This window comes from Salmo salar, chromosome ssa05 (genome assembly GCF_905237065.1).
Source record: "Salmo salar chromosome ssa05, Ssal_v3.1, whole genome shotgun sequence".
Taxonomy (NCBI): domain Eukaryota; kingdom Metazoa; phylum Chordata; class Actinopteri; order Salmoniformes; family Salmonidae; genus Salmo; species Salmo salar.
The window spans coordinates 4,058,632-4,073,432 of NC_059446.1; the positions used below are offsets into that span (position 1 = coordinate 4,058,632).

General features: G+C 45.1%; 1 protein-coding gene across 1 annotated transcript in view; it reads left to right on the plus strand.

Annotated features, from left to right (window-relative positions):
- Window positions 1-710: 710 nt before the first annotated feature.
- The window catches only part of unc5a (unc-5 netrin receptor A), a 513,204-nt gene continuing 499,113 nt past the window's right edge, over window positions 711-14,801 (plus strand). Inside the window, exon 1 of the mRNA XM_045717818.1 lies at window positions 711-1,362. Coding sequence (XP_045573774.1) covers window positions 1,263-1,362 — 100 coding nt within the window. The 5' untranslated portion in view covers window positions 711-1,262. The remainder of the gene's footprint in view (window positions 1,363-14,801) is intronic.

Genomic DNA, 14,801 nt, shown 5'->3' on the forward strand with positions numbered 1-14,801 from the left:
CGTGGAAGAAGTGGCGAAATGATGACGACGCCCGACAATAAATGATCCACTTCTTATGCCTTTACATAGGCTATCAAAGAATGTAGACCAACTAAATGCTTTAAAAAAAATAAACTTTTTACTTTGAATATCGTTGATGAAATATATTGAAAAAGTATTAAACATGTAGTTTAATATAAGTGAAGGAATGTAGGTTTAAATGGTGTTGATGGGGGCTGAGCTGATAATATCACAGTACAATCCTGTAGGTTTAAATGGTGTTGATGGGGGCTGATAATATCACAGTACAATCCAGTAGGTTTAAATGGTGTTGATGGGGGCTGGGCTGATAATATCACAGTACAATCCTCTAGGTTTAAATGGTGTTGATGGGGGCTGGGCTGATAATATCACAGTACAATCCTGTAGGTTTAAATGGTGTTGATGGGGGCTGGGCTGATAATATCACAGTACAATCCTGTAGGTTTAAATGGTGTTGATGGGGGCTGGGCTGATAATATCACAGTACAATCCTGTAGGTTTAAATGGTGTTGATGGGGGCTGATAATATCACAGTCCATTCCTAATTCCTTGTATTACAGAAAGAGGAAATTATAGGTCTCCTGATGTCACTCCATTCCATTCCGGACGTTGACGGAATACACTCCTGGTTTTGGCACTCCGCTTCGCACACTCTCCTGTACCTCTTTCACTCTCTTCCACTCCTGCATTGCTGTGGCAGCAGATGTTGATGCTCTAATGCCAATTGATACTATTTCCCAGTCGGTTACCCAGTCGGTTTCCAAAGGAGGATAAGAAGAGAAAATAGCCGAGGCGTAGAACTCATTCTACCGCTGCATTGCTTCTGATTTCTAAACGGATAGCGGCTTTGGAAAGATACGGAAACAGAGAAGAGGAGAGGAGAGGGACACAGCAAAGAGGAGAAAAGAGAGCGAGAGAGAGGGAAACAGCGAAGGGAGGAAGAAAGCAGAGCCGAGTGTGTTTACCACACCTGTGATGCTGCGTTGTTTCTAGCAACCAAGACGCGCTGCGGGGATACCAATGTAATGGCCAAGGTAGTGGACCCGGAGGATGCGTGCCGCTGCTACTGCTGAGCCAACTGGACTTTGATGCAGAGAGGCGCTTACTAACGGCGTAAAGAGACGCCCGGAGAATAAAACAACCGGACACACAAATCCGGGTTTACTACTACTGCTCATTTATCCCTGCTCTTTGTCTTTTGAAAGTTAAACCGGAGAAGTGCGAGCGGCTTAAAGCAGAGAATGATGCCGTTACACCTGACTCCCTTTGTCCGCGGGAGATACAGCACGGCCACGTTGGTGATGTCCTGCTGGCTGTTCCTCGCTGGATTTACCTTCATTGGTGAGTTCAATGAATATTATTATCGCATGCCCCCCCCCTGGTTCAACTTCAACTGCGTTGTTCTGAAAGATGACCATCTTATGTAAAGGCCTTTATGTTCACAATCACATAACATAAGGCTTTGTGGCATTGATGGATGGTGAATGTGCTCAGTCTGAGTAAATCTGACAAGTTCTTTCTGGCTGCCAAACCATTATCCCGTCCTTATTACGCAGTCGTTTGTTATTCTCTACGAGGTACTATTTTATATCGATCTTCATCAATTATCGGTTCAAGGTTATAGAGGAGAGGGACTCCGTTTTATAAAACGATTAATCGATCTACGATGATCGGTTCTGTTCGGTTCGGTTCCATCTCAATTTACCAGTAAACAATCCCAAGCAGTCCCGTGACATTACCGCTATATTAGTAATGCTGCTGACACGTTGTGTGTGTGTGTGTGTGTGTGTGTGTGTGTGCGAGGGTGACTCGTGTGTAGGCTACAGGGGTCTGATTGTTTGTCTCCTGCACCTCTCCGGTAATTTCATGACCGATTGTAAATTCACGGGACAGAACACACGCTGGCGCACGAGCCGAGCCGATGTCCCGGTGCCATGAATGAAAAAAAAGCCCACACTTATTACAGATGGATCCGTGTCGAGATGAAAGTTCAGTACCAGCACGTCACACACTGTATCCGACATCAGTTTCTTCCCGAAGAAGACAAATGTGATTGTAAGTGGTTAAAACAAAACAAAACGGCGAGGTGCAGACTGAGTTATATATTTGTAAGCGTAGGGGAATTTGCTATGCTGGCTGAGTGAAGCACGTTTCGTTCACCCTCTCCTCTACTCTCCTCCCCGTCCGCTTCCACCTCATCTCCTCTCCTCTCCTCTCCTCCCTGTCCGCTCCCACCTCCTCTTCTCTCCTCTCCTCTCCTCTCCTCTCCTCCCCGTCCGCTCCCACCTCATCTTCTCTCCTCTCCTCTCCTCTCCTCTCCGTCCGCTCCCACCTCATCTTCTCTCCTCTCCTCTCCTCTCCTCTCCGTCCGCTCCCACCTCATCTCCTCTTCTCTCCTGTCCTGTGCCTGGTCCTGGTCCTGCTATCTTCAGCGGTATGGTGACAGTTTTACCGTGCTGTTTGTGGTGACAGTTTTACCTTGCTGTTCATAGGACCTAGTTGGGCTGATGACAGGGTGATTTACAGAGGATCTGGAGCCAACCCTACCCTACTGTAGTCTACTATAACATTATATTCTACTGTAGTCTATTATAGCAGTCTATATCCTACTGTAGTCTACTATAGCAGTCTATATCCTACTGTAGTCTATTATAGCAGTCTATATCCTACTGTAGTCTACTATAGCATTATATCCTACTGTAGTCTACTATAGCAGTCTATATCCTACTGTAGTCTACTATAGCAGTCTATATCCTACTGTAGTCTACTATAGCATTCTATATCCTACTGTAGTCTACTATAGCATTCTATAGCATTCTATATCCTACTGTAGTCTACTATAGCATTCTATAGCATTCTATATCCTACTGTAGTCTACTATAGCATTCTATATCCTACTGTAGTCTACTATAGCATTCTATAGCATTCTATATCCTACTGTAGTCTACTATAGCATTCTATAGCATTCTATATCCTACTGTAGTCTACTATAGCATTCTATAGCATACTATATCCTACTGTAGTCTACTATAGCATACTATATCCTACTGTAGTCTACTATAGCATTATATAGCATTCTATATCCTACTGTAGTCTACTATAGCATTCTATATCCTACTGTACTCTACTATAGCAGTCTATATCCTACTGTATTCTACTATAACATTATATGCTACTGTAGTCTACTATAGCATTCTATATCCTACTGTATTCTACTATAGCATTATATAGCATTCTATATCCTACTGTAGTCTACTATAGCATTATATAGCATTCTATATCCTACTGTAGTCTACTATAGCATTCTATATCCTACTGTAGTCTACTATAGCATTATATCCTACTGTAGTCTACTATAGCATTCTATATCCTACTGTAGTCTACTATAGCATTCTCTATCCTACTGTAGTCTACTATAGCGTTCTGTATCCTACTGTAATCTACTATAGCATTCTATATCCTACTGTAGTCTACTATAGCATTCTATATCCTACTGTAGTCTACTATAGCAGTCTATATCCTACTGTAGTCTACTATAGCATTCTATATCCTACTGTAGTCTACTATAGCATTCTATATCCTACTGTAGTCGACTATAGCATTCTATATCCTACTGTAGTCTACTATCGCATTCTATATCCTACTGTAATCTACTATAGCATTCTATATCCTACTGTAATCTACTATAGCATTCTATATCCTACTGTAGTCTACTATAACATTATATCCTACTGTAGTCTACTATAGCATTATATAGCATTTTATAGCCTATTGTGGCCTTTTGTAGCCTTCTGTAGTCTACTGTGGCCTTCTGTAGTCTACTGTGGCCTTCTGTAGCCTTCTGTAGTCTACTGTGGCCTTCTGTAGTCTACTGTGGCCTTCTGTAGCCTTCTGTAGTCTACTGTGGCCTTCTGTAGTCTACTGTGGCCTTCTGTAGTCTACTGTGGCCTTCTGTAGCCTTCTGTAGTCTACTGTGGCCTTCTGTAGACTTCTGTAGTCTACTGTGCACTTCTTTAGTCTACTGTGGCCTTCTTTAGTCTACTTTAGCCTTCTGTAGTCTACTTTAGCCTTCTGTAGCCTACTGTGGCCTTCTCTAGCCTTCTGTAGTCTACTGTGGCCTTCTGTAGTCTACTGTAGCCTTCTGTGGCCTTCTCTAGCCTTCTGTAGCCTTCTGTAGTCTACTGTGGCCTTCTGTAGCCTTCTGTAGTCTACTGTGGCCTTCTGTAGCCTTCTGTAGTCTACTGTGGCCTTCTGTAGTCTACTGTAGCCTTCTGTAGCCTTCTGTAGTCTACTGTGGCCTTCTGTAGTCTACTGTGGCCTTCTGTAGTCTACTGTGGCCTTCTGTAGCCTTCTGTAGTCTACTGTGGCCTTCTGTAGCCTTCTGTAGCCTTCTGTAGTCTACTGTGGCCTTCTGTAGTCTACTGTAGTCTACTGTGGCCTTCTGTAGCCTTCTGTAGTCTACTGTGGCCTTCTGTAGCCTTCTGTAGCCTTCTGTAGCCTTATGTAGCCTTCTGTAACCTTCTTTAGTCTACTGTGGCCTTCTGTAGTCTACTGTAGTCTACTGTAGCCTTCTGTAGCCTTCTGTGGCCTTCTGTAGTCTACTGTAGCCTTCTGTGGCCTTCTGTAGTCTTCTGTAGCCTTCTGTAGTCTACTGTAGTCTACTGTGGCCTTCTGTAGCCTTCTGTGGCCTTCTGTAGTCTACTGTGGCCTTCTGTAGCCTTCTGTAGCCTTCTGTAGTCTACTGTGGCCTTCTGTAGTCTACTGTGGCCTTCTGTAGTCTACTGTGGCCTTCTGTAGTCTACTGTAGCCTTCTGTAACCTTCTGTAGCCTTATGTAGCCTTCTGTAGTCTACTGTGGCCTTCTGTAGTCTACTGTGGCCTTCTGTAGTCTGCTGTGGCCTTCTGTAGTCTACTGTAGCCTTCTGTAGTCTACTGTGGCCTTCTGTAGTCTACTGTGGCCTTCTGTAGTCTACTGTAGCCTTCTGTAACCTTCAGTAGCCTTCTGTAGCCTACTGTAGCCTTCTGTGGCCTTCTGTAGTCTACTGTGGCCTTCTGTAGTCTACTGTAGTCTACTGTAACCTTCTTTAGTCTACTGTAGTCTACTGTAACCTTCTTTAGTCTACTGTAGCCTGTAGGCTAGACTCTAGTTGGCATGTAGATGTCCTTTGATGTACAAGATAATCAACACCTCAAAGGAGAAAGAGGCTGTGAAGTGTTGCAGTAGAACGGCATACACATGCAGTCAGTGGTATGCATCATAACAGTCTTATCAGGCCTTCACCTTATTACCTTAAACTCTTGTTATTCGTTTTTGGAGGTTATACGACTTGGCACAGAGCTTTGTAGCTCAGTTGATAGAGCACGGTGCTTTTCACGGCAGGGATGTGGGTACGATTCCTAGGACAACTAAATGTATGCACGTATGAGTGTATGTTGCTTTAGATAAAAGCATCTTCTGAATGATATATTTTATAGTTGTTATCAATGAAGCATCTACACTATATTGTTCTTCCAGTGATGTTTTTTTTTTTTTTCTTCCTTCTTCTCCGAAGTCTGGCTGTTTTTCTCACGGATGCTGAGCTGGAGGCTATAGTGGTGTGTGGTTGGTCACTATCCTTAAGAACACTGTTCTTCTGCAGGATCTGGACAGACGGCAGACACACACACACACATACACACACACACACACACACACACACACACACACACACACACACACACACACACACACACACACACACACACACACACACACACACACACACACACACACACACACAAGGCAGATATGCTGGTTCCCCTCAGGTCCGGGACAGAAGGCAGACATAGCGAAAGTTGTGAAAATGCTTCTCTAGCTCCGGGACTCAGCAAATACACAAGATGTTGAATTAACCGACAGGCATTTCACTCGCATTAATTAGTGAATAATTAGGAATAAATTAAGATTAAATAAACAGTCATGCTCCAGGGATCGTAATATTTCAAGTCTAGAGTAAATATCAATGTAGGCAGTGGCATTCACAGGACGGCTGTTTTATGATTCATAGTGTGAATGATGGGTACTGATTGTGTGTGTGTGTGTGTGTGTGTTTATGGGTATTGCAAGGTTTCAGTCCCTTCAGAAAGTAGTCACCCTCCTTGACTTTATCCACATTTTGTTGGGTTAAAGGCTGAATTTAAAATGAATTCAACTGAGATTGTTTTGTCACCGATCTACACACAATACCCTATAATGTCAAAGTGGAATTGTGTTTTTAGAAAAATAAATGTTATGCCAATCCTAAGTAAGTTGTTTAACAAGTCACGTTTTTTAAGTTGCATGGACTCATTCTGTGTGCAATAATAGTGTTTAACGTGATTTATGAATGACTACCTCATCTCTGTACCCCACACATACAATTATCTGTAAGGTCCCTCAGTCGAGCTGTCAAACACAGATTCAACTACAAAAACCAATAGCCTCACAAAGAAGGGCACCTATTGGACGAAGGGTTAAAATACATATTGAATATCCCTTTGACCACGGTGAAGTTATTCTTTACACTTTGGATGGTGTATCAATACACCCAGTCACTACAAAGATACAGGCGTCCTTCCTAACTCAGTTACCGGAGAGGAAGGAAACAGCTCAGGGATTTCACCATGAGGCCAATGGTGACTTTAAAACAGTTACAGAGTTTAATGTCTGTGATAGGAGAAAACTGAGGATGGATCAACGACATTGTAGTTACTCCACAATACTAACCTAAAAGACAAGAGTAAAAAGAAGGAAGCAAGTAGAAAATACAAATATTCCAAAACATGAATCTTGTTTTGCAACAAGGCACTAAAGTAATACGGCAAAAAAATGTGGCTAAGCTATTCACTTTATTGTCTTGAAAACAAAGTGTTATGTTTGGGGCAAATACAACACATTACTGAGTACCAGTCTCCATATTTTCAAGCATAGTGGTGGCTGCATCATGTTATGGGTATGCTTGCAATCGTTAAGGACTGGGGAGTTTTTTTGGGGGGGATAAAAAAGATACGGAATAGAGCTAAACACAGGCAAAATCCTAGAGGAAAACCTAGTTCAGTCTGCTTTCCAACAGACACTGAGAGATGAATTCACCTTTTAGCAGGACAATAACCTTAAACACACAAGGCCAAATCTACACTGGGGAGTTGCTTACCAAGAAGACAGTGAATGTTTTTGAGTGTCCGACTTACAGTTTTGACTAAAATCTACTTAAAAATCTATGGCATCACCTGAAAATTGTTGTCTAGCAACGATCTACAACCAATTTCACAGAGCTTGAAGAATTTTTTAAATAATAATGGGCAAATATTGTACAATCCAGGTGTGGAAAGCTCTTAGAAATGTACCCAGAAAGACTCACAGCTGTAATCTCAGCCAAAGGTGCTTCTACAAAGTATTGACTCAGGGGTGTGAATATTTATGTAAATTAGATATTTCTGTATTTAATTTTCAATACATTTGCTGAAATGTCCAAAAACATATTTTCACTCTGTCATTATGGGGTATTGTGTGTACAGTAGATGGTTAAACAAATAAATATTTAATCCATTTTAAATTCAGGCTGCATCACAACAAAATGTGGGAAAAGTCAAGAGGTGTGAATACATTCTGAAGGAACTGTACATGCAAATAGAAACTGCATTGAGCCGTCCCTCTAACCTGTTTGGCATCTATCATGGACACGCCTCTGTCCTCTCTTTCTTTCTTTCTTTCTTTCTTTCTTTCTTTCTTTCTTTCTTTCTTTCTTTCTTTCTTTCTTTCTTTCTTTCTTTCTTTCTTTCTTTCTTTCTTTCTTTCTTTCTTTCCATACAGTGTTGGTATGTGTGGAATTAACCTGTGTTGTCCCCTAACACATGCAGGCCTATACTATAGGCTGCCAGTATTGAATAGCCGAGTGGTGTTCCAGAAATGGATCGGCCGTGTAATTCCTGAGGCAATTCTTTTAACATCAGAGCAATAGGCTGGCTGGCTGGCTGGGATCACACATAGGTGTGTGTCTTTCTGCTGGTGGCTCTATGTTGACCGTCTCCTCTCCTCCTCCCCACCTCCTCCTTTCCTCCTCTCATCCTCTACTGCGCCTACTCTCCGCTCCTCCTCTTCTCCTCCTCTTCTCCTCTACCCTTTTCTCCTCTCCTCCTCTCCTGCTCCTCCTCTCCTGCTCCTACTCTCCTCTCCTCCTCTTCTCCTCCTCTTCTCCTCTACCCTTTTATCCTCTCCTCCTCTCCTGCTCCTCCTCTCCTCTCCTCCACTACCCTCATCTCCTATTCTTCTCCTCTTGTCCTCCTCTCCTGCTCCCCTCATCTCCTCTCCTCATCTCCTCCTACTCTCCTCCTCCTCTCCTCCTCCTCTCCTACTCTCCTCCTCATCTCCTCTCCTCCTATCCTGCTCTCCTCCTCTCCTCGTACTCTCCTCCTCCTCCCCTCTTCTCCTCTACCCTCTTCTCCTCTACCCTCTCCTCCTCTTCTCCTCCTCTTCTCTTCTCCTCTTCCCCTCCTCCTCTCCTCCACTACCCTCTCCTCCTCTTCTCCTCCTCTTCTCCTCTTCTCCTCTTCCCCTCCTCCTCTCCTCCACTACCCTCTCCTCCTCTTCTCCTCCCCTTCTCCTCTTCTCCTCTTCTCCTCCTCTTGTCCTCCTCTCCTCCTCCCCTCCTCCAGATATTACTCTGAAGGTATTGTTCACTAACTGTTGTTCACTAACTGTTGTTCACTAACTGTTGTTCACTAGCTGTTGTTCACTAACTGTTGTTCACTAACTGTTGTTCACTAGCTGTTGTTCACTAGCTGTTGTTCACTAGCTGTTGTTCACTAACTGTTGTTCACTAGTAGCAGTAACAGGTCTGGTATCACTGCCCAATTAAACCAGACAACGAGTGGCAGCTCTTCTGATTGGCGAAGGGGGGATAGCTGGGTGTCTATATGGGGTGGTGGAGGGATAGCTGGGTGTCTATATGGGGTGGTGGAGGGATAGCTGGGTGTCTATATGGGTTGGTGGAGGGATAGCTGGGTGTCTATATGGGGTGGTGGAGGGATAGCTGGGTGTCTATATGGGGTGGTGGAGGGATAGCTGGGTGTCTATATGGGTTGGTGGAGGGATAGCTGGGTGTCTATATGGGGTGGTGGAGGGATAGCAGGGTGTCTATATGGGGTGGTGGAGGGATAGCTGGGTGTCTATATGGGTTGGTGGAGGGATAGCTGGGTGTCTATATGGGGTGGTGGGGGGATAGCTGGGTGTCTATATGGGTTGGTGGAGGGATAGCTGGGTGTTTATATGGGTTGGTGGAGGGATAGCTGGGTGTTTATATGGGTTGGTGGAGGGATAGCTGGGTGTCTATATGGGTTGGTGGAGGGATAGCTGGGTGTTTATATGGGTTGGTGGAGGGATAGCTGGGTGTCTATATGGGGTGGTGGAGGGATAGCTGGGTGTTTATATGGGTTGGTGGAGGGAAAGCTGGGTGTTTATATGGGTTGGTGGAGGGATAGCTGGGTGTTTATATGGGTTGGTGGAGGGATAGCTGGGTGTTTATATGGGTTGGTGGAGGGATAGCTGGGTGTTTATATGGGTTGGTGGGGGGATAGCTGGGTGTTTATATGGGTTGGTGGAGGGATAGCTGGGTGTCTATATGGGTTGGTGGAGGGATAGCTGGGTGTTTATATGGGGTGGTGGAGGGATAGCTGGGTGTCTATATGGGTTGGTGGAGGATAGCTGGGTGTCTATATGGGTTGGTGGAGGGATAGCTGGGTGTTTATATGGGTTGGTGGAGGGATAGCTGGGTGTCTATATGGGTTGGTGGAGGGATAGCTGGGTGTTTATATGGGTTGGTGGAGGGATAGCTGGGTGTCTATATGGGTTGGTGGAGGGATAGCTGGGTGTTTATATGGGTTGGTGGAGGGATAGCTGGGTGTTTATATGGGTTGGTGGAGGGATAGCTGGGTGTCTATATGGGTTGGTGGAGGGATAGCTGGGTGTTTATATGGGTTGGTGGAGGGATAGCTGGGTGTTTATATGGGTTGGTGGAGGGATAGCTGGGTGTCTATATGGGTTGGTGGAGGGATAGCTGGGTGTCTATATGGGTTGGTGGAGGGATAGCTGGGTGTTTATATGGGTTGGTGGAGGGATAGCTGGGTGTTTATATGGGTTGGTGGAGGGATAGCTGGGTGTCTATATGGGGTGGTGGAGGGATAGCTGGGTGTCTATATGGGTTGGTGGGGGGATAGCTGGGTGTTTATATGGGGTGGTGGAGGGATAGCTGGGTGTCTATATGGGTTGGTGGAGGGATAGCTGGGTGTTTATATGGGTTGGTGGAGGGATAGCTGGGTGTTTATATGGGTTGGTGGAGGGATAGCTGGGTGTTTATATGGGTTGGTGGAGGGATAGCTGGGTGTCTATATGGGGTGGTGGAGGGATAGCTGGGTGTCTATATGGGTTGGTGGAGGGATAGCTGGGTGTCTATATGGGGTGGTGGAGGGATAGCTGGGTGTCTATATGGGGTGGTGGAGGGATAGCTGGGTGTTTATATGGGGTGGTGGAGGGATAGCTGGGTGTCTATATGGGGTGGTGGAGGGATAGCTGGGTGTCTATATGGGGTGGTGGAGGGATAGCTGGGTGTTTATATGGGTTAGTGGAGGGATAGCTGGGTGTCTATATGGGGTTGGTGGAGGGATAGCTGGGTGTCTATATGGGGTTGGTGGAGGGATAGCTGGGTGTCTATATGGGTTGGTGGAGGGATAGCTGGGTGTTTATATGGGTTGGTGGAGGGATAGCTGGGTGTCTATATGGGTTGGTGGAGGGATAGCTGGGTGTCTATATGGGTTAGTGGAGGGATAGCTGGGTGATTATATGGGTTGGTGGAGGGATAGCTGGGTGTCTATATGGGTTGGTGGAGGGATAGCTGGGTGTCTATATGGGTTGGTGGAGGGATAGCTGGGTGTCTATATGGGTTGGTGGAGGGATAGCTGGGTGTCTATATGGGTTGGTGGAGGGATAGCTGGGTGTTTATATGGGTTGGTGGAGGGATAGCTGGGTGTCTATATGGGTTGGTGGAGGGATAGCTGGGTGTCTATATGGGTTGGTGGAGGGATAGCTGGGTGTCTATATGGGTTGGTGGAGGGATAGCTGGGTGTCTATATGGGTTGGTGGAGGGATAGCTGGGTGTTTATATGGGTTGGTGGAGGGATAGCTGGGTGTCTATATGGGTTGGTGGAGGGATAGCTGGGTGTCTATATGGGTTAGTGGAGGGATAGCTGGGTGATTATATGGGTTGGTGGAGGGATAGCTGGGTGTCTATATGGGTTGGTGGAGGGATAGCTGGGTGTCTATATTGGTTGGTGGAGGGATAGCTGGGTGTCTATATGGGTTGGTGGAGGGATAGCTGGGTGTCTATATGGGTTGGTGGAGGGATAGCTGGGTGTCTATATGGGTTGGTGGAGGGATAGCTGGGTGTCTATATGGGTTGGTGGAGGGATAGCTGGGTGTCTATATGGGTTGGTGGAGGGATAGCTGGGTGTCTATATGGGTTGGTGGAGGGATAGCTGGGTGATTATATGGGTTGGTGGAGGGATAGCTGGGTGTCTATATGGGTTGGTGGAGGGATAGCTGGGTGTCTATATGGGTTGGTGGAGGGATAGCTGGGTGTCTATATGGGTTGGTGGAGGGATAGCTGGGTGTCTATATGGGTTGGTGGAGGGATAGCTGGGTGTCTATATGGGTTGGTGGAGGGATAGCTGGGTGATTATATGGGGTGGTGGGAGGGGATAGCTGGGTGTCTATATGGGTTGGTGGAGGGATAGCTGGGTGTCTATATGGGTTGGTGGAGGGATAGCTGGGTGTCTATATGGGTTGGTGGAGGGATAGCTGGGTGTCTATATGGGTTGGTGGAGGGATAGCTGGGTGTCTATATGGGTTGGTGGAGGGATAGCTGGGTGTCTATATGGGTTGGTGGAGGGATAGCTGGGTGTCTATATGGGTTGGTGGAGGGATAGCTGGGTGTTTATATGGGTTGGTGGAGGGATAGCTGGGTGTCTATATGGGTTGGTGGAGGGATAGCTGGGTGTCTATATGGGTTAGTGGAGTGATAGCTGGGTGATTATATGGGTTGGTGGAGGGATAGCTGGGTGTCTATATGGGTTGGTGGAGGGATAGCTGGGTGTTTATATGGGTTGGTGGAGGGATAGCTGGGTGTGTCAGTAACACAGTCAGTAACACAGTTATTAACACAGTCAGTAACACAGTCAGTAACACAGTTATTAACACAGTCAGTAACACAGTCAGTAACACAGTTATTAACACAGTCAGTAATAGGCAGCATTAACACACTAAATAACAGTCTTTGTCTTGAGGCTGAATACCCAGCACCACCCTTCTCCGCTCAGCCGTAACAGATCGCTCACAACACAACAGGATGACAATGGAAAGTGCCTGAGTTAGCTGAAATCTAGACTGACAGCCTCTTCCTCTTTAAACTGAACCAGTTCTGTTTCCAGGGAGAAGACACGCTGCTGTTTGATATTGACAGATGCGGAGTCAGCTGGTTTCACTCTGCTGAGGGTAGGATAGTAGCCTAGTGTTGTTTTGGTTCGCTGTGTGATCTACTGGGCCGAGCCTGAGACTGACACACACACACACACGCGCGCGCACACACACACACACACACACACACACACACACACACACACACACACACACACACACACACACACACACACACACACACACACACACACACTTCTAGTCTTTGTTCTACTGTTCTGTTACTATTGTCTCTTAAGAATGGATGGATTCACTCTGATTATTATTAATATTACAGCCCCGAATCATCCCTAGGTTTTCAAAATTTGTGAAGAATTCTTTTGGTCCTCCAAAGAGTCACTAAAGAAGAAAATGGATTCACATCATTTATCGGGTGGAGAGATGCCTCGCGGTCAAAGACATTTAAAATCACTTTTTATTCTCTGTTACTATGTATTTACGGGCATGGTCTCACACATTGAGATGGTAATTTACCATCCACAAAAACTGACAGAGAGAAGGAGAGAGAGAGAGAGAGAGAGAGAGAGAGAGAGAGAGACAGAAACAGAAAGAGAGAGAGAGACAGAGAGAGAGAGAGAGACAGAAACAGAAAGAGACAGAGAGAGAGAGAGAGAGAGAGACAGAGAGAGAGAGAGAGAGAGAGAGACAGACAGAGAGAGAGAGAGAGAGCGACGGAGAGAGAGAGAGACGGGGAGAGAAAGGGACGGAGAGAGAGAGAGATTATTTTGTTCGCCCAGATGTGAAGGATGAATTCCAATGATGCTTGTGAGAAGATGTCTGTTCCACCAAGGGAGAGAAATTGAACATAACATTATTTATTTCCACCAATCCAGTGAATTAGTATGATAACCAAGAGCTGAATGCATCATGCAAAGGGGAAATTACTCTTTAGAAAAAAATACAAATTTGGAAAGAATTAAACATATTTCACTTCTCTGGAGAACAGAGTTATTTAGGATTTATTACCGTTCTTCGAAATGGAATGGCATGATATTAGAAATGGAGAAAAGAGAGAGGGAGAGATGGAAGGAGGAGGGAGGTAGATAAGTGTCACGTTCATCGTAATAATTGGACCAAGGTGCAGCGCGATATGGTTTCCACATATTTAATAATAGAAACACACAAAACAACAAAGAAAGAACGGAACAAACAACGAACTGTAACTAAGAGGTGCTACGTAACTCAAAACAATATCCCATCAAACACAGGTGGAAAAATGCGTCTTAAATTTGATCCCCCAATTAGAGACAACTTGTGCCTCTAATTGGGAATCATACAAATCACCAACATAGAAATAATAAACTAGAACCCCCACATAGAAATAATAAACTAGATCACCCCCAGTCACACCCTGACCTACTACACCATAGAGAAACAAGGGCTCTCTATGGTCAGGGCGTGACAATAAGAGAGAGAAAGATAGAGGGAGAGAGAAAGAGAAAGAAGAGAGAGGGAGAGAGAGAGAGAGAAGAGAGGGAGAGAGAGAGAGAGGGAGGGAGAAAGAGAAGAGAGAGGGAGAGAGAGAGAGAAGAGAGAAGAGAGGGGGTGAGAAAGAGAAGAGAGAGAGAGAAGAGAGAGAGAGAGAGAGAGAGAGAGAGAGAGAGAGAGAGAGAGAGAGAGAGAGAGAAAGAAAGAGAAGAGAGAGAGAGAGAGAGAGAGAGAGAGAGAGAGAGAGAGAGAGAGAGAGAGAGAGAGAGAGAGAGAGAGAGAGAGAGAAAGAAAGAGAAGAGAAAGAGAAAGAGAGAGAGAGAAGAGAGGGGGAGAGAAAGAGAAGAGAGAGAGAAGAAACAGAGACAGACATGCTCATTTTTAACACTAACTTAATATTTGAACAAGGTGCATCTTTATCTCCTTGCCCGTTAATATGTTGATAAGCTGCATCCTGATGAAATGAGGCAGGAACTAAATCACGAAATCTTCTATTTAAAAAAAAAAAAAAGGAAATGAATTGTACAGTATAAATCAGATAAAGGTGTACTCGGTGTGTTGGTTAGATTAATAGAAGGGTTAGAATCTAACATTATTAACAGTTAGATAACAGTTCAGCGTACATTAACAGAAGGTGAACAGTTTGACTCCCAAATGTCATCACATGGACCACATTCGGATGGAATGTACTGAAGAGGGAATATAGTGCCATGTGGGAGGCAGGTCTGGGTTCAGCTCTAAACCCTAGGAATGCCCTTCATTTGGAGGAATGCCCTTCATTTGGTGCCATGTGGGAGGCAGGTCTAAGT